Genomic DNA, 21,625 nt, shown 5'->3' on the forward strand with positions numbered 1-21,625 from the left:
TCTCCGAAATTTAATTTTATGAAATACCGGAAACAATTACGCAATTTTCCTCATTTAACATAAAATTCACTCAAGAATCCGAACAATAAAATGAATACCATCACGTCAACCTTGGCGTCATGGAAATCGAAGCGTGTGAAGCGGCACGACTGGTCACTTATCGATTGTGGACTTCAATATACCTTTGTCATTAAAGTTTCATGAAGCGAGCACATAATGTTCTTAGTCTTCAGGTTGGGTCGTTTGTTCAATAAAGGTGCATGTTTTACACGTGCATTAATATCACTACACTTTATAAAACAAATTCCCCCGTCGCGTCTGTCTGTTTGTGTGTAAGCGATAAACTGGAAAATTACTAATCGCCTGGTCGGATTTTCGTGCGGTTTTCACCTATCAACAGAGTGATTCCCGAGGAAGGTTTAGGTGTATAATTTGTTAAGGTTTTGGTGATATACTTTATTTTTACTTGGATTGGTTGGAATGATTTTTTGACAATTTATCAAACCTAATCGCCCGTTTCCCGGCTTCCGGTCACTCCAAAGGCTCTTTACCGGGATGCTAATGATAATATGAAGATTATATCGGTAAGAATTGACCATAATATTTAAATTGATTTGACGACTATTCAGTATACCATCCTCATTTAAGATTCATGAAGGGAGTTCTAACGATACAGTCCATTCAGCTGAACAGCTGAACAAACACAGGTGCATGTAGAGGAAGAATGATAAAATTGACCGTAATATTTAAATTTTCTGATTCGATTGTCGGCTATTCTATAAATGGTAATAATAACGGTACACGTCATTAGTTGATTAATTAAAATTTCATGATGCAAGATCTAAGAAGCGATGTTTTACTGTACTTTCAGGTGAACGAACAATAATGCATGTTTTACAAGGTAGGTAATAGTGTTTTAATAGGTAAGTAGCCTTACCACGACTGCCTTGTCATTATCACTGTCAAACTGATGTATTCGCTAGCGTCTGCGTAACTTACTTTACATCTCGTTCGCACTAATAAGCCAGTACGAGCGAGATGCATAATAGAAAGTATGTTACGCAGACGTTAGCGTATGTGTCGGTAGCGTATACGGCTCTACCACCAGTGTGAAACTGGTGGTAGAACCGTATAGGGCAATCAAGTGAGTATTATCAAGATTCCTAACCTAACGATAATATTGAGAGCGTCGATATAATTTACCATGCCATTTAAATTGTCGGACTTAAGCGAGCCATGGCAAAAAGCCGGGACAAAGATGATTATCATTGCGAAGATGATGATTATTATCTGACTTTTCTATATCTACTTAAAGGGTAGAAATTTTAGTAAAAGTAAGATTTATTTAGGAGCAAGAGCGCTTCACTCCTGACTAATTTGTTGAATACAAATAGGAATATCGGAATTTCTGACCAATGCCAGCACATATAATGAGGTTCATCTTATCATACTGTCTTCGCCGTTCTGTGGAAGTAGTAATGTTACTGGCAAAGTTAGACCTAAGTTTATCTTGTTCAAATATACCGTAGAACTTGCAGACAAGTGAAATTAAACATCAATTGAACTTTACCAGCAATTCGACCGGGTTGAGACGTACGATTAGTTGGTATATACAGAGCACACGATCGATAGAGTACTGTGAAGCTTATGTCTTTTATAAGAATTATAAGTAATAGTAATTGACCATGTTGTATGGAGATTTTTTTCGGCTGCATTACCCACAGGTACCCATTCCATTGTATTCGCGGAAACTGGCCTTATGTGCTATTACTTCTTCTCGGGTCGATGGTTTCAGACTGTGCGGGACCAGAAGTAACACTTATATTGACTTTTTTCCTTAATTCAGTTTAAGCCGCTATTTTGCGACCGATTGGCCACCACAGATCACCCGAGGCAGAGACAGGCCAATAACGAGATGGCGAAACGACCTGGACTCATTTTGTGGCGACTGGCGGGAGCATGCACAAAGCCGTGACGAGTGGCGGCAGACAGGGGAGGCCTTTGCCCAGCAGTGGGACACAATGACAGGCAATAAAAAAAAAGTTGAAGCCCAACTTGTGATTAGTAGAGAAGTACCTCTTTTGTCATTGAAGTTATTCACCCGCCCAATGTCTATTATCAAGGATACAGTCATGATTTGTTTGCGTTGTCGTATCCGGTCATTGTACTACGAAATGATAGGTTTCGTGTACAGTTATCGTTGGCAGTGTAATCCAAGCTATAAGTACGTAATTTAAAATGGAATAACACATTATTTTCCTTATGTTTCGGTTCGTGTTACCTGAAACGATGAAGTCATACAAAACCCAAAAGTACATGCTGATTAAAAATTACCTCACCGTGTGATTCCATGAATTGGAAGAAAGAAAACTTAAAATCACGACAAGCATCAAACTCTGCAAATTTAAACTAGTATACTTCAGATCAAAGTACGCATCGTCGGACATTTTAGCCTACGATTAACAATCAACTTAACATTAGAATAGTGATTTGTGGTCCAAGATTAGTCCCAACAATTTTACGTTTAATCTCTGATTAGTCCTTATTCCAATTTCATTCGGGCATCGGGCCAAAGCTTTGAATTACGAGATTATGGATTATGGAGTTCCCTGTGGGTTTACCTTAATGGTAGACATAGCTGTATTTAATTAAATTATTAACAGTAGTATTATTTTACGTGTGTCAAATTGAATTGCATTAACAATACAACATATTTGTTTATAGACGTGACAAACAATTTGCGTCGCCTGAGCCTCTACCATCAGTTTTGACATTGACATAACGCTCACGTCTACGTAATTTACTTTCTGTACATCTCGCTTGCACTAATATGCGAGTACGAGCGAGATGCATAGAAAGTAAGTTACGTAGACGTGAGCGTATATGTCAATGTAAAAACTGATGGTAGACGTACTGGACTAACTACTGGTGTAACTCCCATTATGAAAGTAAATTATATGGTTACAGTTTTTCCATTTACCGCTACGCCTTGAAATGTAACTACTTTGTCGTATTCATTATTTACTTAGTACTTACATAGGTAATTATTTTCGCTGTGAATGGTATGGTCGCTATTTGGAGAGTTACATTTCTAATTTAACCACTGTTACGATTAAATGTCCAATATACACCAAGAAATGTAAATCGGTGATCAGGAACCAATATTTCTAATTCAGTCATCGATGGCGATCACATTTAACTATGCGACGAACCTCGAAATCACAAAAAAAAATTGCCTGTTTCATACATTTGGGCTGGTCCGATGTTGATATTTTCTATGAGAGAGTTAATTATTTTTTCGCGATTTCGGGGTTGGTTTCATAGTTAAATGTGATCGCCATCAATGACTGAATTAGAAAAAAAGGTTCCTGATCACCGATTAAATTTCATAGTGTATATAGAGTAATAATGGCGTGAACAAGTCAGTTTCTATTAACGGATCTTTCAATTGTTTCTTTATTATTAACTTTCTTTTGTCTCGAAAGTTGTATACTAGATTCCTCCACGCCATTCACGCCAAATAAACTTTTCAATAGCATATTCACTATCCTTACAAAAAAAAATTTAGTAGATTCTTCGGTTTATTGCAAATTGCATTGACACGGGTATGTTATTCACGTATAACCAATAAACTTTATATAGACAATAACTTGAATGTAATATCATACGTTATTGACAAGTCTTTGTGTCACTTCCTCACAAGTGCAATGTGGTCAAGCGTTAAGCGTGACCTCGTGTAATCTGCGATAGATGATCGATAGACGTCAATAGTTCAACGTCAGTTATTGTGTTCGTGACTAAGGGCGAGCATAGCGTGCACGGAAAACAGAAGAATGCATGTTTCAAGTAGGTAGGTATTCGTATCAGGAAGTGTTGTTCGAAGAAATTTTATGTTATTTCCACCATCATGCAGTCTGTCATACTGGGCGTGTTGGTCATAATAATCATGACTTAAAATGTTGTTAGGATAAATGAAAATGTATGAATGCTTTGCGCGATGGTTGAATACTTATGATAACATCATTAGTCAAAACCATCGCTTCCCTAAACTAGTGTAATACTGTTAAAGTGGTTAGTTGTTGATTTAATTCATAAAATGTTTACAGTTGGCAATTTCTTGTTTATTAATAAATCGTGCGTAAAAGCTAGTATAAATCACGTATTACGTAGATTCTAGTAATATCATTGCTCTATTGTAAACAATACATAACCTTACTAAACTTGTTCTTATTAAAATTGTGTAAATAGTTATTACGCTTTTGTTTATTACTAGTTTAGTGTATAATGCACAAGTCAACATTGTTTGGGTATTTCCTCTTTTATAGTGTTGTTAATTGTTATGTAGACATTGTATAACAGGCCTTAAATTGTATAACATTAGTAGGTAATTCCGAAAGATTAGTAACATAAGATAATAACTATTACGAGTACAAATATCTAGTTTCAAGGGCAGTAAACATACACTTGCCCGAAACAGAGATTTATAATTTTTTCTTTTAATATAAAAATATGTAGTACCCATCGCGTGCAGATGGCAGACGTATCTGCTTGATCAAAAATAGTTTATACATACACTGATCTATACTCAAATCATTTATTTCGTAAAAGTGTGCTCTAGTGTAGATGACAATAAGATAACAGATTTCTATTGGTCTGCATTTATAGACTGACAATAAAATATAGACTTAAATTATCGTTCTAGTTCAATCGTAAGTTTCAGCGCTAGCTATACCCCTTTGTCCTGCACGACCGTTCTGCTGCGCCAGTATTACCATAAACCATTCGGTGCAGTCGCACGCGCAACCAGTATGACAAGTAAGCGCAGAGCCGCAAGCCAGTGCAGCGTCATCGAGAGATAAGAGTAGGTGAACGGGCGTAGGCCTGTCTGTCTACCGCCAGTCAGTAGGCCCCCGCGGTTTCACACCGAACGACGCGCGTACGCATTAAAAAAAAAACAGGTTGTCCCGCGATATATCACATTAGCAGGCGATGTATAATGGAAACAGTACACAAAGTGACAGTTCGAAGATTATAACGGCTTTATCGATGCTTACGTCATCGTTGTGATTTGATTTCTGCAATCTGAAGTGCCAAAAACTTAATTTCTCATATCTATGTGGGCTACGATAAGTGATAAGTGTGTAACGGTATTGTTTTGCCTTTTGTTTTTGCAGTGAATCTGTTTTGTCAGGTAGTCGGTTCTTGGAAGATCGGTTTAAATCGGTTTTTGTGAATGAGTCAGCTAACAGGCGTCGGGATTGTTAACTTTGTCAACGTGCTGCCGACCATATCCGAAGGTATTGAACTATTAAGTAAATTCCTATTCGGTCTGACTCATTTTTATAACATTTTAATGTTCGAACGCTTTATTTTTAAATTCTACATTGAGACGTGTTGATGACTAAGTAAATTGTTATTATGATATTAGTGTAACAACTGTTACAACTATCATAATAACGTTTTACGGCGTACTTGCTCTTTGTTTTGAATGTGTTCCGTTTGATAATAACAGCCTGGCTTTATTTTTAAATATACAGACACTAGTACAGCATAAAAGGATCGATGCACTTGTAGTGTTTCAAATAGACTATTCTTATCTCATTAAAATGTGGTGTAAAAGTGCCTTTTCTTATAGTTCTGTTTGTTCGTTTAACAATACCTTGACCCTTGGTGCACCATCTTAGTTTTCGAAATTGGATAATTTTCGTTTTTTTTATTCTACTGTAACTAACAAAACTTGTTTGCCAGACTACATGTATCTAGTTTATTCCAAATATCAACGCTGAGAATTGCAATAAATCAGGAAATAAACTAAAAGACTTAACACAATACCACTTCTAATGAATGGATACCATTCGGCATGATGTCACGGCCTCACGGCTGACGGCAAGCCACGACATTAATTTTCAGTGGCGACTTATAAAACAATAATAAATGGCCTACTTATGATTATTTAAACTGTGCGTCATTTTAGTTACAAATTTATCGATATCTGCAGCAAGTGCAATGTCATTTAAAACTTGATTGTTAAATACCTATTGCAATGACGTTACTCGATTTCACCTCGATTTCGACTGTTTCTCGATGCGTTATTTATTACTCGCAATAAAGATTTATTCATATCTCTGTGAAATTTGTATCGTACCGCTGATATCTCTTACTCAATTGTGTCTGTGAAAGTTTACTTTCTTTTTTGCAAACAACGCTAATTTATTACCGCCTACCGAGAGCGTGCAGTATTTAAAAATTCGCTTCCATATTTGCATACTATGGAACGCATGATTTACCTATGCTGTGTGCAGTGGACATCGAACATATGTTTACACTTTTCCACCTTAATCCTTTGTAATAAGGCGAAGACTTTGAAAGAGACGAAGAAATTACACACATTACTTAGGTGAAGTCTTGCCACACGCTAGACCGTTGTCACAGTAGAGCGTAAAATGCAATGACAGGTTCGACATATCAACTCTAATAAGAGTCCAGCTACTTGAAGTTCGCTTGTGTTCTTCAACAATGCAAATTTGAATTCGCGCGCCGGACGCCGAATAGCTTTGTTATATTTGTATACCAATGCCAAATCAGACCCTTAAAAGCCCGAGGCCTTGACGGCATCCGCCAAATCTGGCATTCGTAGCAGCAGGTGCGTCGGCACCGGGGTCGTTGAACTGTGGACGTAAACGATTAATTCCTACATGTTGTAAATTCAATCAGGGGCATCGTTTGTCCAGTCTTGAGCGGCGCGACGCAGGCTTTGTAAAAGTGACGATTTTTATAAGAGTTTTAGTTCAGTTTCGATAGATGTTCCATCGCGGCTTTACCTGTACCTTGGAATGACAGTAAAATAAATATCATTTTGAAACGTTTTAATGACAGCAAGTTGGTTATAACTCATTTAGTTGGCTATAACAAATTTTCCTATTCGAAGTACAAGCAAAAATGATAAAGCGTGGTATAATATACCTACTTAGCCATGCCATTAAGGTTACAAAAAACCGTCAGGAGCTTTCATTAAATACGTATGAGTTACGCATCCTTTTAGTGGATATATCGTAAATGTAAGAATAAGATATAATTGCAACAGAGGTCGAAACAAGCCCTTTCCTCAACAACCTTGCAAAACCTTCGCTTTTTTTAGAGAATATCTCGATCTTCTGAACTTGAACCTGTTTCTGCAGCGATTGTCTTCGTTTGCATATTATGTATGCACCATTAAGTGCACAGTATGGCGGATGGTGTGCGTGCGAAAACCTACTTAAGTCTACTGTTCCAACTGTGCACGCATTCCGGTCTTACATTTCTAACTACATATGTTGCTGTTAAGACGCTGTCGATTGTGATGGCCTTGAAAAACTTGAGCCCGAATTAATTTGGTTGAGAAACATATAATTAGTTATCAGAACATCGTTAGCAATGTAGGTGTTGCAAAAAATATTACCTAGGCAAAATCGTCTCATTTGCAGAAGAATTGCATCTTAAAATTCTTTAACACAAACAGTTCTGTCTTTTTCTTTATAACTTATACTTAAATCTGTAATGTAATGACAATGCAACATGTGTACGAAGTATCTTTTATTCTGCACATCAATTTCAAAGTAACTAGTTAATTTTCTGATTTTGTGATGGCATCGTACAATTGATGCTACACTGATTCTTGTTCAATACGGTGAAATCAGAGTGTGCGAGATGTGTAAATTATTATCAGCCTCTTCATATGTATCCATCTAGTTTTTACGCTGTCTTACTCGCCTCGCAACTTCAAGTAATCTAACAAGTCAAGTAATCAGGCAGTTCGTCCCATGCTTGGCCCTGTTTGATGATGAAGGGACCAAGTCGTCAAGTGTGTAGACAGGCATTATATGCAAAGTGCCAACCACGCCTAAATACGCATACATTTGAATATGTAAACGTCGTGTATGTACCTCATTAGTATCATTACGTTCATTAACGCTTGATGCAGCGGTATTTATAGAACTGTTTAGATCATTTTATTACTTTTGATTGATGTTGCTATTGGTAAACCTCTTCCATTTTACGCCATTGAATACAATGCTCTCCCTCTCTCAACCAGAACTGGAACTGGCGAGTGGCAAGTTATCAACCATTTTTTGCCGTCTCTAAACCAACAGTGAAATGCCAATCCCATAGTTGATACAGCTTTAACAGAAGACTAAAACCAACCATCTGGCGTACCTACATAGTCATTCCACTTAGGTTAACGTAACTTCATAGCTACAGTCCAAAACGCAGACATATTCGCAGACAAGTGGCCGTCCCTACAACGTAGTATCAGGATTTTTTTAAACTCTACCTATGTTATTTAATATCAGATTCTTTTTTTTATCTCTATGTAACTTAGTAATACATAATATGTATGTTCAATTATAAAGATAAGTGTGTAATACAATAAGTGTACCTACTAATTTTATGATACTGACTGATACTGACAACATATATGTACCTAATTAACAGTATAAGTGCCTTGGCTTGAGCTGTAAACTTATACATAGTGTTTGAATAAAGAATAAAGAATAAAGAATAAAGAACGTGTCCCACCACACTTAACGATCCATAACCATCTCTACTTAAGACCATATCTACCCCAACGGTTATTGGTTCTGCGGCCAAATACGGCTATTGCCACTTAACTTTGCTCAATCAGCTTATCTTTGTCTCAGCTGATGTCTTTACATGTACTTTTATACAAACAATTAAAACCGGCTTCCGTTTCTAGATAATAGACGCGGTTGAGTAAACTTGTACCCCGCCTATACAATTACCATGAACCTTGAGTCTACGTATCACTCCTAATGGCTTGACGTACATGCGTATGCTAGGAAGTCATTAAGGCCAATTACGGGGTAATTTCACGAAGGCAAAAACATGCATCGGCTTTCGTCATTACTATCACAGTTATCTTCTTGGAGCCGTTAGTTTTGTTTCCGCAAATACGTTGGACCTTCCTTGATACCACTATGATTAGAATCCGTATTAATATCTTAATGTATTGTTTACGCGTTCTTCCTGTTTGGAATAACCCCTCCGTTCACGCGATAAGTAACTTTCCTTTTGTTATGTTTAGTCTTTTAACTGTACGAGAAATGGAAGAGGTTATTATGGCTCGCTCAACAAATATTACACGGATGTTTCTAAGTTACTAACTCTGCAACTAAATAATTTGTTGGGTTTCTTTCATGTCACGACGTTATAACTGCAGTTTTGCAAACGCCAACTTGATACATGAACCGACCGCAGACATAATACATTAGGTCGAGGTAACAAGAACAAAACTATTAGAAGTTTCTAAATACACCGCATTCGGTCGGTTGAGGCAAGGTCTTAATATACGCTTACGTAAGCCTGGAGTTTCGAAGCTAGGTTTAATCCTATCTGAATCCGGGGGGAGAGAACGCTTGGCTGGCCGCAGCCGCGCCGGCCACGCCTCGGCGAGCGCGTTGATACCATAATGTAAAAGCACTAGCATTCATACCACTGCCTTACTACCGAAAATAACCTGCCCCGCTGCACGTTGCGTCTGAGACGTGGAGCGACTGCGAACGCTCTGGCGGACGTGATTTGTTTCAAACATTATAGTAATTATCTCCGTTCTCTGCCTGTCCAGTTTAATTGCGTATTGTTAAACGATGGAGCCGGTTAAGATTTAGTCCTGGCTGTTTCACGGTTTAATGAAACATTAATTATCGACGCAATACTGTGAGTTGTGGTATAACGTTCAAGCTATTGTTTGTATGTGCATATGCGCCATCATGGCAACAGAACTTCTATACTGTCGTTTTGATAAGAAAAGTGTAAACGATATCCAAAAGAAAATCACTTTAAGTTGTGTTTGAGTTCAGACTTACATATCCATACGTTTCTTTATATGGTTGACAAAACGTTCACTTACTAACTTGTCGAAAAAAATATTCGACAAATTGAAATGTGTACGTAAAAGAAAGTTAACTGCCAATGACGGTGAACAGTGAACTACTTATTCATCCAATTTTTGCCGGTCACTGAAGAAAAATAAACATGGCATACTTTAAGTTATGCTCTCCGTATAATTAATTGTATACTAATTTCTCTGGCGTGGTAATGGCTTATCTTGAATAACGGGTGTATACACGTTGTCTCGCTTTCTTGCGTCTCTCGTGATCTTACGTGTTGGACTGCATTGTTTATTTTAATTATATGGTTTTGGTCATATCCTGAATAGCATGTGCTGTTTGTGGCGCGCGCACCATCATGGCTTTTCGCTTGAACGATCGCGCTAACTTGGCTGCACTTTTTTGGGGCTTTCCTCTGGCGTAACCTATGTAAAAGTTAGATACTCATATAGAGCGCAGCGTTATGTTACCCAATATTAAAAATAAAAAGCCGAAAGAGAACGTGTTATGTGTCAGAGACGAAAATCATGATAAGCATCGGTTTAGTTAGAGAGTGTATATGTCGTAGTCAGATCGTATAATCCGCCGTATTACATTACGGCTAGCCGTTATCAAAAACAGGGGCGTTTTGAAATGCGGCGGTTCGACGATTAGCCGGATTGTCATTGCGATATGTTCTTCAATAAGGCGGCCAACGTTTAGCCGCATCGTACTACTATTTTAGATTGTAGAGTGACCAGTTCTTTCGGTCGCCTACGTAACCGGAGTTTGACAATGTTTGCAATTTAATTTATTTTTACCATGGTCCCACCGCACTACATGTGTTTCTTTTCCAAAACATTTCCTTCACAACTTAAATAGACGGAGCCCCGCAAGCGGGGCTCCTATTTCTGGGCGGTTTGCCCTTCGGGCATCTGAAGCTACCTAACGAACCTAACCTACTTACCTACCTACGCTTTTTTCCCCAAAGTGTAATGTTTTCACGGACGTCTCACTAAATCAATAGGTAGGTAGGTTAGGTTCGTTAGGTAGCTTCAGATGCCCGAAGGGCAAACCGCTCAGAAATAGGAGCCCCGCGAAGCGGGGCTCCGTCTATTTAAGTTGCGAAAGAAATGTTTTTTGAAAAGAAACAGTCCGACGAACTCCAGATTTGATGGACACCCCAGCGTTTGTCAGGCAGCGCCGCGGGTGTTAAAAATGGGAACTAAAAACTGTCAAAGCGGCGGCTAATGACTCGCTGTATTACATTACGGCTAGCCGTGTTGAAGAACGTATGGCGCCGAATACATTCCGGCGGATTCTCATTCAGCCGCATTCAATCCGGCTAATCGTTAAACCGCCGCATTTCAAAACGCCCCTGTTTTTGAAAACGGCTAGCCGTAATGTAATACGGCGGATTATACGATCCGACTGCGACATATATATTATTTTGTACGTAATAATTCCATTGTCTTTTCTTAAGTGCCATTTTCAAGAGCTTGATTTATTAGATCGTTTAGTGCTAGTCGTTAGGCTGTGATGCGACGGTGATTTTGGAGCTTCTTGCTTATACAATCGTTCTCATCCATCATGTCTGCTTTTAAGAACATAGCGCTTGTTTGGCGATTACTCAATTCCTTTGAAAATATCTGGTAACTACGTTGTGGTCTAAATAGATGCCAATATGTTCTTTTTTATTGTATTTGTTGATCTATGTTGTTATTGCCGTATCGTTCTACACCTATGTACATATTATTCAATTACCACAAGCCAACGGCATAAGGTGAAAAATATTCACATTTATGTACCCGATTTTAAGTTTATACAGTAGGAAAAACACCGTCAAGTGAGTGCGAGAAATTGTCTCCTGCATAAAATATGAAGCGGAAATGCTCGTTTGTTTTGTTTACGGCGAACCATTGAGGGCAAGGTGACGAATGGCCCGCACAATGTTCGCGACGAAACGGACTGACACGAATACTACTGACTCACTTTGGAGACCTAGAAAAAATGCAGCCATATATACTCGTATGTTCAGCAAGGTTCAGAGGCCTGTTTACTTACACATTGATTAGTGTTTATTACGAGTTCATATACCACTAAACGCAAGTAGCATATGTACAGGGTGGCCACTTTCTGGAAAACCGGGAAAACCGGGAAAAGTCAGGGAATTTCGCTAGTCATGGAAAAGTCAGGGAATTGTCAGGGAAATTTAATGGAGGTCAGGGAATAAAAATTGTCTCTGTATGTACATAATAAAATAAAAATAAATATATTAATTTTACCATCTGCAAACATTATATCTTCTTCTTCCTGGCGTTATCCCGGCATTTTGCCACGGCTCATGGGAGCCTGGGCACAGAATAAGTAATAGGCGTGGGGTCCGCTTGAGTACTAATCCCATGATTTGACGTAGGCACTAGTTTTTACGAAAGCGACTGCCATCTGACCTTCCAACCCAGAGGGGAAACTAGGCCTTGATGGGATTAGTCCGGTTTCCTCATCATGTTTTCCTTCACCGAAAAGCAACTGGTAAATATCAAATGATATTTCGTAGGTACATAAGTTCCGAAAAACTCATTGGTACGAGCCGGGGGTTTGAACCCGCGACCTCCGGATTGAAAGTCGCACGCTCTTACCGCTAGGCCACCATCGCTTCATTATATATCTATAATCTATGTATAATCTGCAAATATTATATATCTACTATAATTAGTCTAACGCATTCACTGCCAGAGGGCGTGGCCTAGGAACAAACTTGTATGACGGTGGACGCACATTTGCGTCGGGGGCAGTGAATGTGCTAACCTGTTCACTTTAAAAACCCCAAACGATGTACAGATTAGCCGTTTGGCACACGCATACTAGAGGTCAAAACAAAATTTTTGACCCGCAGTTCCTAAAAATATTTCCCGTAGGAGGGGAGTGCTGAGTCATTGTTTTTTTTGTATGGGAGGGAATTTTTTTTTTCAGAAAAGCTTTTTGAGGCGATTCTAAAACTATACCACATCATTACATTTCAGCCATTTTTTTTAAATTAAAACAAAAATAATTTTCAAAACATACCAAGTTTGGGCTTCTCCAGATACGATATGGCTGATTTTTTTTGTACAATATACCTCAAATGATACGTGATATCCTCATATCTAACCCTAATAAAGCAATTTTGAAAATAATTTCATTTAGTATTTTTTTTTAATTTTTCAATAATACTAAGTGATACAGTCCTACTTCAGTATCTATTCTACGAGACTTAATGGAACTGTACTGCAGATACGGTGCATATTAATCATAAAATGATACGTAATATCCATATATCCAACGGGGAATACCTCTTTAACCCTACCATACACGATTGATTTCTAAAAAAATTTTTTTTCTCATAAAAAAAAAAACAATGACTCAGCACTCCCCTCCTATGGATTTTTTTTTTTAGGAACTGCGGGTCAAAAATTTTATTTTGATCTCTAGTATACGTGTGCCAAACGGCTAACCCCGTACATCGATTTGCGGTTTTCTATGAAATTGGGGTCGTACGTGTGCCGCTAAATAGGTTAATAATAGGTAACGCTATATCCTACCACGGCGGTATAGACAAAATAAATATTGAAAAAAAAATTATCCACGCGGCTCGTAAAGTGAGCATTACGAGCCGCGTGGATCATTTTTTTTTGTACACGGAGGAGCTACACAAAAAGATAGAAAATTTAAGTCCAGGGGGCCGATTTTTGAAATTCGACCACTCGATTTCGTGTATTTCGTTAAATGATATCTCCACTACTAGGCGTTTAAATTCTACTAATAGAATTGAAATCGAGTGGTCAATACCACTTTACCACTAGATTCCCAATTTCTATTTTGTCCTCACGGTTTTACTGTAAAATCAAAAATGGCCGAGTTATTCAAGAAAAACCGTTTTTCGAATATACACAGGAGCCTGAACACTACTTTTTGAATTTACACTCCCAGTGACCCCCCCCGAGGGACCTACGAAAAAAAATCCAACAACTGATTATTCACGGGTAGGGTCGGTTTTTTGGATATAATGACTGGACTAATTCAGATTCTGCAAAAACTCAAGAATGTATTCCAATTACATATTTTATATTTATTACATTTAAGAGTATGGTCAGGGAAAAACTTGAAAAAACGCCTGGAAAACCGGGAAAAGTCAGGGAATTTGGGTTATAGTAAAGAGTGGTCACCCTGTATGTATAAACTCGCAGTTAACACTAATCAATGTGTAAACAGGCCCCAATGTGAAGGCCACACTTATCCGTATAACACATTTACCTCTATTGACCTCAAGTAGCGTTTGGAGCTATAAGAAAGTCGAAAGTTGTTGTTCCTATTTTAGAAAATTAGGGACAATACGGATACAGTGTACCTATAGGGACAGTTCTAAGTTTTTAATATATAATATATTTTGCTAATATATTTTCTGTTTTTATGCCTTCGTCATCATTCTGGTTGGCCAATTAGCTCTGTTTTTTTTAGTGAAGCAGGGACATAGCATATGGTTGCGATATGACAAGGGCCGACTAATCCGAGTATTATACTTGAGAGGCCTTTACGGCTACCACCAGTGTTGACGTTGACATAGCGCTCACGTCTACGTAATTTACTTTATATACATCTCGCTTGCACTAATACGAGGGCTGATCCGAAAGTTCTTAGTTGCTCGGGCTCTACTCATGCGATTGCAATATGATTTATACCATTGTGAGGGATATTTCAGTATGTAAAGAGGTGACGTTAATTCGTTTTTAGAAAACGCATAGTTTTTTTTTCAATATTTTTTTTCTGCGACTTGCCGAAGCCTATGGCCAGCAGCCAGGATGATTAGTAATTGAAACTCCATTATGTGGTATCATATTATAAACATTTTTAGTTTAAAAACATATAATTTTTTTAGGTGCTGCTAATTGCGAATCTCAATCGTCTTTTTGGGGTCATCCATTAATTACATCACACGTTTAGGGGGGTGAGGGGGACAAAAAAATATGAAATGTTGTTACAAGCGGGAGGTCACAAACTTTGTGACGTCACTTTAACTTCATCATTAACACAAAAAAAATCAATTATTTTATTCGCTGTACAGTTAAAAAACAAGTTTTTGGTCGTTTATATTCGTTTAATTTTCTGTCCCAATCAGTTTTGGGTTATAAAATTACTAATATTTCTTTTGCCAAAAATATTTTGATAAAATATTAAATAAATATTTGCCGGTTTCGTTGAAAAAATGTGACGTCACACCAGGGTAGAGGGGTTTGCCAAATGTGACCAAGTGTGACAAGGAGGGGGGAGGGGTAAAAAAACCTAGAATTTTGTGTGATGTAGTTAATGGATGACCCCTTTACGTAAAAATCATTTTGATTGAGTAAACCTAATTATGACTTAATAGGTGTCAATAATGAGTCATTTCATCAAAAGTAGTAATTTCAGATACTTATTCAAAAATGTGCTTTATCATATAAAATTATTTATCCATTATACATCGAAAATAGCAGAAGGAACCGAATAATTAATCCCAGGTAAATATAAGTTGAATCTTAAATATTTCAATACGAAATTCAATAAATTACTAAGAAAAAAAAAACGTTTTTTTCTTAGTAATTTATAATTCCATACAAAACAGCTTTCAGTAAAAAATATATTATATAAAAAATAAACATATAAGTAAAAAAAAAAGGCCATAATTAGCATTGAAATATCCCTCACAATGGTATAAATCATATTGCAATCGCATGAGTAGTGCCGGAGCAATAACAACTTTCGGATCAGCCCTCGTATGCCTTTTTACCCGACTACGGCAACGCAAAAGGAGGGTTATGATTTTGACCGGTATGTATGTGGGTATGTATGTATGTATGTATGTTCATCTGTTCCCTCATAATTCCTAGATGTTCTAGATGTTTAATACAGCTTCGTTAGATACGCCATTACAAGATTGTATCGTCCCAGTAGATGCGACACAGCCTCGAACCTGCAACCCCCGCACAATGAACACAATTGTGATGTAAATGCGTACTAAGACGCAGCGCCAACCGTACCATGGTACCTATTGTAGAGACACTTGAATGCTTACCGGCACTGTTGGTTACTTGAAGCGCCAGAAATAGATAGTTAACTAGTTTTACTGAACAGTATATGAGCCCTTGACATTGGTACAGTCAATATCAAATATATAGTAACGGCAAAAGTGCCTTAATAAAACCTTTGATCATTGAAACTACAAATTGAACTCAATTTGATTACATTGCATCTCTAAGAATTATTTAGTAGTTTTGTAGCTTTTTGCGTAGTCAAAAAAAAGTCAAAACTACTAGAAATAAAAGTATGTATAACTGTATTTTCGAAGCCTACCTACCTACACGGAACCTACTTACACGGATAAGTCAATCAATCAATTTTTATTTCGTCATCACAGGTGTAAATAGGATTAGTAGTTTAGGTGATAGGGTGTTTTACAATGCAGCTGCTATGATGTACCTTTCCGGCTTACGATATTTAAAATATAGCTAAGTAATACAATTACTTATACTACTAATTAAGTATATCACTTACCCCATCCGGCTATGTAGAGAGCTCTTCTTACTCGAATTCCAACGTAAGTATCATCTATTTTCGTTTATCATTTATGCACATACTGCTATTAAATCTTTTAACTTATTGTACGCAACTTGTAAGAAACAACGGTTCTTGTCTGAATCATCTATACAATCGCGAAGTAACTTTCACTGTTAGCGAAGGAAAGATAAACTCGTGCTAATCAGATTTCGTGCGAGCGAATACTTAACGCGATTGCAGCGCCAAATAGAGACTCTTGAGCGTATATAAATATTGCTGAAGTGAAGGGAAGTAATTATTATGAAGTTTTTGATGAATTTCCTTGAGAGGGACCATCAGCAACTAATATATCGTTAGTGTCTTTAATTGGGTTGTTGAAAAGATGTTTGTGTTTTCTGTGTATTTATTATTTATTTACAACATAAGTCTCCTATATATTTATAGAGAGGTACGCGTGACATGCATATTTATCATGTACGAGTATATTTTCGGCATAAAACATACCCGAACCGATGATAGTTTTGATTAAATATCAGACTTATTTACATTGCTCGACGCTACTTGAATTGAAACTAATTACATTGTAGAAGTTGTGACTGTATTGCTATTAAAAACAAAATTGTCTTGAAGGCAACTGTCATTAGTTAATAACTTTCGCCAATAATTAAAATGCATACGTAAATTAATATTTCATAAAATGTTCAATGTCAACTTAAATACAATTAACGTTACGATATTCATTATTCATTATGAGTTAGCGTTCATAAATTACTCGATGAACGTCATTAGAATAATATGATGTCATCAAGATCGATACAGTAACGAGTTCACGGAGTTATTTATCTCTTGAATCATCAATTTGATCTGATTATTTGAATGCTTACGTAATTCATCCGGAAATATCAAAATTCGCTAATGGACTGTGGCTAGTTGGCAATGTTGTCATGAGTAGCATTAAAACTTAATGTACGAAGATGATGATGATGACTATATCCTGTTATCCCTCATCAGAGACATAGCACTCTCAGAAGGGACTTCGGCCTTGTCCAACTTTAATGTATACGATCTGCAAATGTTTTGGTGTTCATATATCGGGCATTTTCACTTAATTGAACACCTTTAACGGCCGGTTAGCAATCGTTACAAAACTGACGGTCAATGTCAAATCCCATACATTTTGTCAGGAATGTAACGGTTAGACGTTACTGAAACACGACTTAAGTCGCGCTTTAAAATACAAGTTAAATGAAAATGCCCTATCAGTAAAATAAATGTGGAGTCGTCGGTCTAGCCAATATCGGTTTGGGTCAAACATAGTTTAGAAAAAGGTGACTACTGTGGACAATGCAATAAAAGTTAACGACTCTGATACATAGGTATATTTCGTTTTTCTTATTCGAGACTCAAGTCCTGAAAAAATGTATTCCGCCTGTAAGAGTGCAGTTTGAAAAATAGATTTAGATTCGAATAGAATAGAGAGTTGGCTCTCTCAATTCTGATCGTAACTGTCTAATAGGTCGTCATAAATAATTTAATATTTCCTTGTCCCGTGCACAATTTAATGGAATGCAGGATCCACTATCCAGTGGAAACGCATTCTTGGCGGCGGTTCAAACTGTTCCAGTGAGTTGCATCAACACTGTCATCAGCTTAGGCGACTTGATACCGGGCTGTTAATATTATACAAATCCAACTACTAGTTAGCAGCAACGCTTTAATAACCAACGATAGACCTCATTTTGTTGCAATAAGGTTTACGGTATATAACGATTCATTTTTACATTCTACTTACTAAAGAGGAGTCGTTATTATATTTTGTCTAGACGTAGCTTTCTTAAGTCGTGGTTTTGATTAGCTGAAGTGAACACAGAATACACAGATGTCAATAAAATGAAAATTAATTCGTAGATATAATAAAAAACTGTAGAGTAAGTGAAACTACAGTTACTTTAATTGATGAAAACTATTCTCAATGGCTTCTAATTCAGAGTATATAGTAAATTCACACACAAGTAGGTACTGTTATAATACTTATAATAGTCTGACGCATCTCTCGCGTGGGTCGCTTGTGATTGGCAATCAAAACAAGTAATTCGTCATTCATTAGACGCTGTGATTGTTTCATTATTCTTTGTTTACTATAGCACTCTCGTATTTCTTTGCGATATCGGATAGTAGATCAAACTTCAATTGACCAACGCATAGAATTTAGTTGCTCAATATTCTCAATAATCTATTACTCAATCTCATTAAAGGTACTTTGCTTTAAATACACGACAAGCACGAATGTAGTAACAAACTAAACCACGACATGTTTAACATGTGCACTAGTTCTGCATTGTATTGCAATGCGCAATAGGTGGGGCGTGCGCGGACGCAAGGTCGACGAACGACATTCGCACGCCAAGAGGTAATACCCCCTACCTAGCCTGCGGGCTAGGTTTCATCCGTACGAGCTGATTGAGGTCAGACTTATCGAAAGTAATGTCGAATACGTATTCGAATAATGATTTGTCGTAACTGTCCTTTTCCGTTCGAAGGAAATCGTTTTGTTTACTATATCAATCCCAAAAATTGTACAGCTACAAAGATATAGTAATCTTTGAAAAGATTTGAGTTGCGGGAAAGGAATTCCTTTCCTTTACGAAAAATAATTAAATCGACAGCGAGACATGCGGCCATGCTCCGCATTGTTCTGCACGAAGCCTCTGTAGGTACAGATAACAATAGGATAGCTGGAATATGATGAAAAAAAAGCTTTCCAGGATCAGAACTAAGCATGGTCTCAACTTGAATGAACTACGATATTTGGGTTATCTCGTCCGGTATCTGGCCATTCGCTGACCGGCATATTGCAATTGGTATCTCGAATGTGTGGGTGTATCTGGAGGCACCCACGTGAATACCTCAATTGTGTCAGCTCTATTTTAGTTACCATCTACGGTATGTGTAGTGTTGAAATTGCAACCTTCTCACATTTTAATTTTTGTTGAATAAAAATAGCGCGACTATTTTCGAATAAACTTGTTTTCAGTCCAAGGTACAGTCGATTCAAGGCGCAAGGTCTCAATGCAACTTTAAATATGCATGGCGCTATTTTTAGTCATGATTCATTTAATTTTGCGGTTATTTCATAATTAGCTCACAAATTAATTTTCTTCCTCCTAAATATATCCAACATTTGCTTCATCATACTCGACTTGTTATATTTTTAATTCGTCATTCAAATATAGGTTACGATAACATTGAATCATCTTTCACCAAATTGCCGAGAACTCCAAACGAGTTTTCAATTATCCGCTGCATCTGAATGTGTCCTCTCGATCAAGTTGACAGAGGGCTGTTACACGTCTCTTGGCTCGTTTGGCAATTCCCCCACGTTTCATTGAAAAGTCCTAAGTGCCTCGGAGTGATAAAAGTTTATTAGTCCTTTTGGATTTAGTGTGAAGTGTCCGGGCGCCGCAGCGCGACGCGTTATGAGAGTGGGCGCCAGAGTTATAATTCTCAACGTCTACTGAACGTATTCTTTATGAGTAACCAGTTTAAATGTAATCTCTTATATGCAGATCTTGAGTCACCGCTTATGCTGGTTCTTAAGATGATGAGCTATGAATGTAAAGGGAATTACAACCCAGGAATGAGTTCATTGGACAATCCCGGTATGCGGAACTAGCTTTCATCTTTGCAACTATATTTTTTCCCTTGGATTGCATGTCAAAGAATGGAACAGTTGGGCGGATCACGTAGTGTAGCGTGGGCTAATATATGACAAACTTAATTTAGTTTCAATGCCCCTAGCTACGAACGTATAAATAAAACATAGTATGGCCTACACTTCAATTCCTTTCACAATTAAAATTCCATAGCCTTTTTTAATCACTCAATGAAAATAAAGCATTTAATTAATATTAATTCCCCGTTTCGCAGGTAAATCTCAACTGCTGTAAAAGCCAATTTACAATCAAATATTTCACAATGCATTTGCATTTCCTGTACCGTTTCACTTTATTAAACCCATCACTTTCGAATTGCATTGATAACACCCTGTGTTCCGGTGCACGATCTGGCAGTTTACGATCATGTAGCAATCGAACGCATTTACTAACCAATGCAAACAGCGACCCCTACATTCAGAACATCTACTCGTAAATAGAGACCGCACTTACGCTGGTTTTCCTGAATGTTCGACTCTCGAGGAATAACCCCATTTAGCTGGGGTGCGATTTATGAATCGTAAATTGGTGTATGAAACCTTTGTGGAATCGCTTTATGAGCTCCGCATTAATAAGTGGATCTTGTTAATTCGGGTGCTAAAACGTTCTGCATGATCATCTTTATGGCCAAACGCTACCGTTGATTTGCATATTCCAGGATAAATATTCAGAAATGTTAAGTATGATGTGTATGATTGTAAGTAAGTCAATATCAACGCTGTTTTATAAAAAAAACAGTATTTTTTTCGAATGTTTGTATATAGGTAAGACTCCTTCTTGCGCTATAGAGAGAATAGTTTAGTTATCCCAATTTGTCCGATAAAAAATGTATGAAGTTTTTAAGAGGTACGAAAATGCCATAACGTTTTATCCATACTTTTATACAGTGAAAAAAAATTTAGGACATTGGGGAGGAACTCCACAAGAAATAGTATTGACATCCATACGTTTACTCGGTGAAAAAAAATTTAGGACATTGGGGAGGAACTCCACAAGAAATAGTATTGACAGTTATGTTCCAATCTAACAAATAACGATCCTTAAAAAATATTAAACGGCTTAAGATTGGCTCATCAGTTATACGGCATTATCTGTCCGACAGTATTGGACTCGCGCAGGTATTAAAACCAAATCATATTTTGCACGTATAATATGCCTCCAGCTAAATATACTATGTTTTGGAACCCGTTGTTTCAACAGGTCGTTTATGTGTTGTCTGACTTAATGAAATGAGTGTAATAGTAGCTTATCGATATGTTACCAAACAACTTGTTAGCCTTATCGATTTTGTATTTGTAATTAATTATGTCGACTATTAGAAACTTTATCAGCGTGTGGTAACAAAACAACGTGCGTGCTCAATAAGTTGGTAGGTATATATTATGTAGACTAGCGACCTGCCCCGGCTTCGCAAGGGGTAACAAATTATACACCTAAACCTTCCTCAAGAATCACTCTATTGATAGGTGAAAACCG

General features: G+C 37.3%; 1 protein-coding gene across 4 annotated transcripts in view; it reads left to right on the forward strand.

Annotated features, from left to right (window-relative positions):
* The window catches only part of LOC134795676 (cyclin-dependent kinase 14), a 136,146-nt gene that overhangs the window by 8,428 nt on the left and 106,093 nt on the right, over positions 1-21,625 (forward strand). The window contains exon 1 of one of the 4 annotated variants that reach the window (XM_063767603.1): positions 4,904-5,297. The exons of the other annotated variants lie outside the window; for them this stretch is intronic. Within the exon in view, the coding sequence (XP_063623673.1) occupies positions 5,234-5,297 (64 nt within the window). The 5' untranslated portion in view covers positions 4,904-5,233. Of the gene's footprint in view, positions 1-4,903; positions 5,298-21,625 lie in introns of those variants that run through there. 4 annotated transcript variants of the gene reach the window in all.

This window comes from Cydia splendana, chromosome 12 (assembly GCF_910591565.1).
Source record: "Cydia splendana chromosome 12, ilCydSple1.2, whole genome shotgun sequence".
In the NCBI taxonomy this organism is placed as follows: domain Eukaryota; kingdom Metazoa; phylum Arthropoda; class Insecta; order Lepidoptera; family Tortricidae; genus Cydia; species Cydia splendana.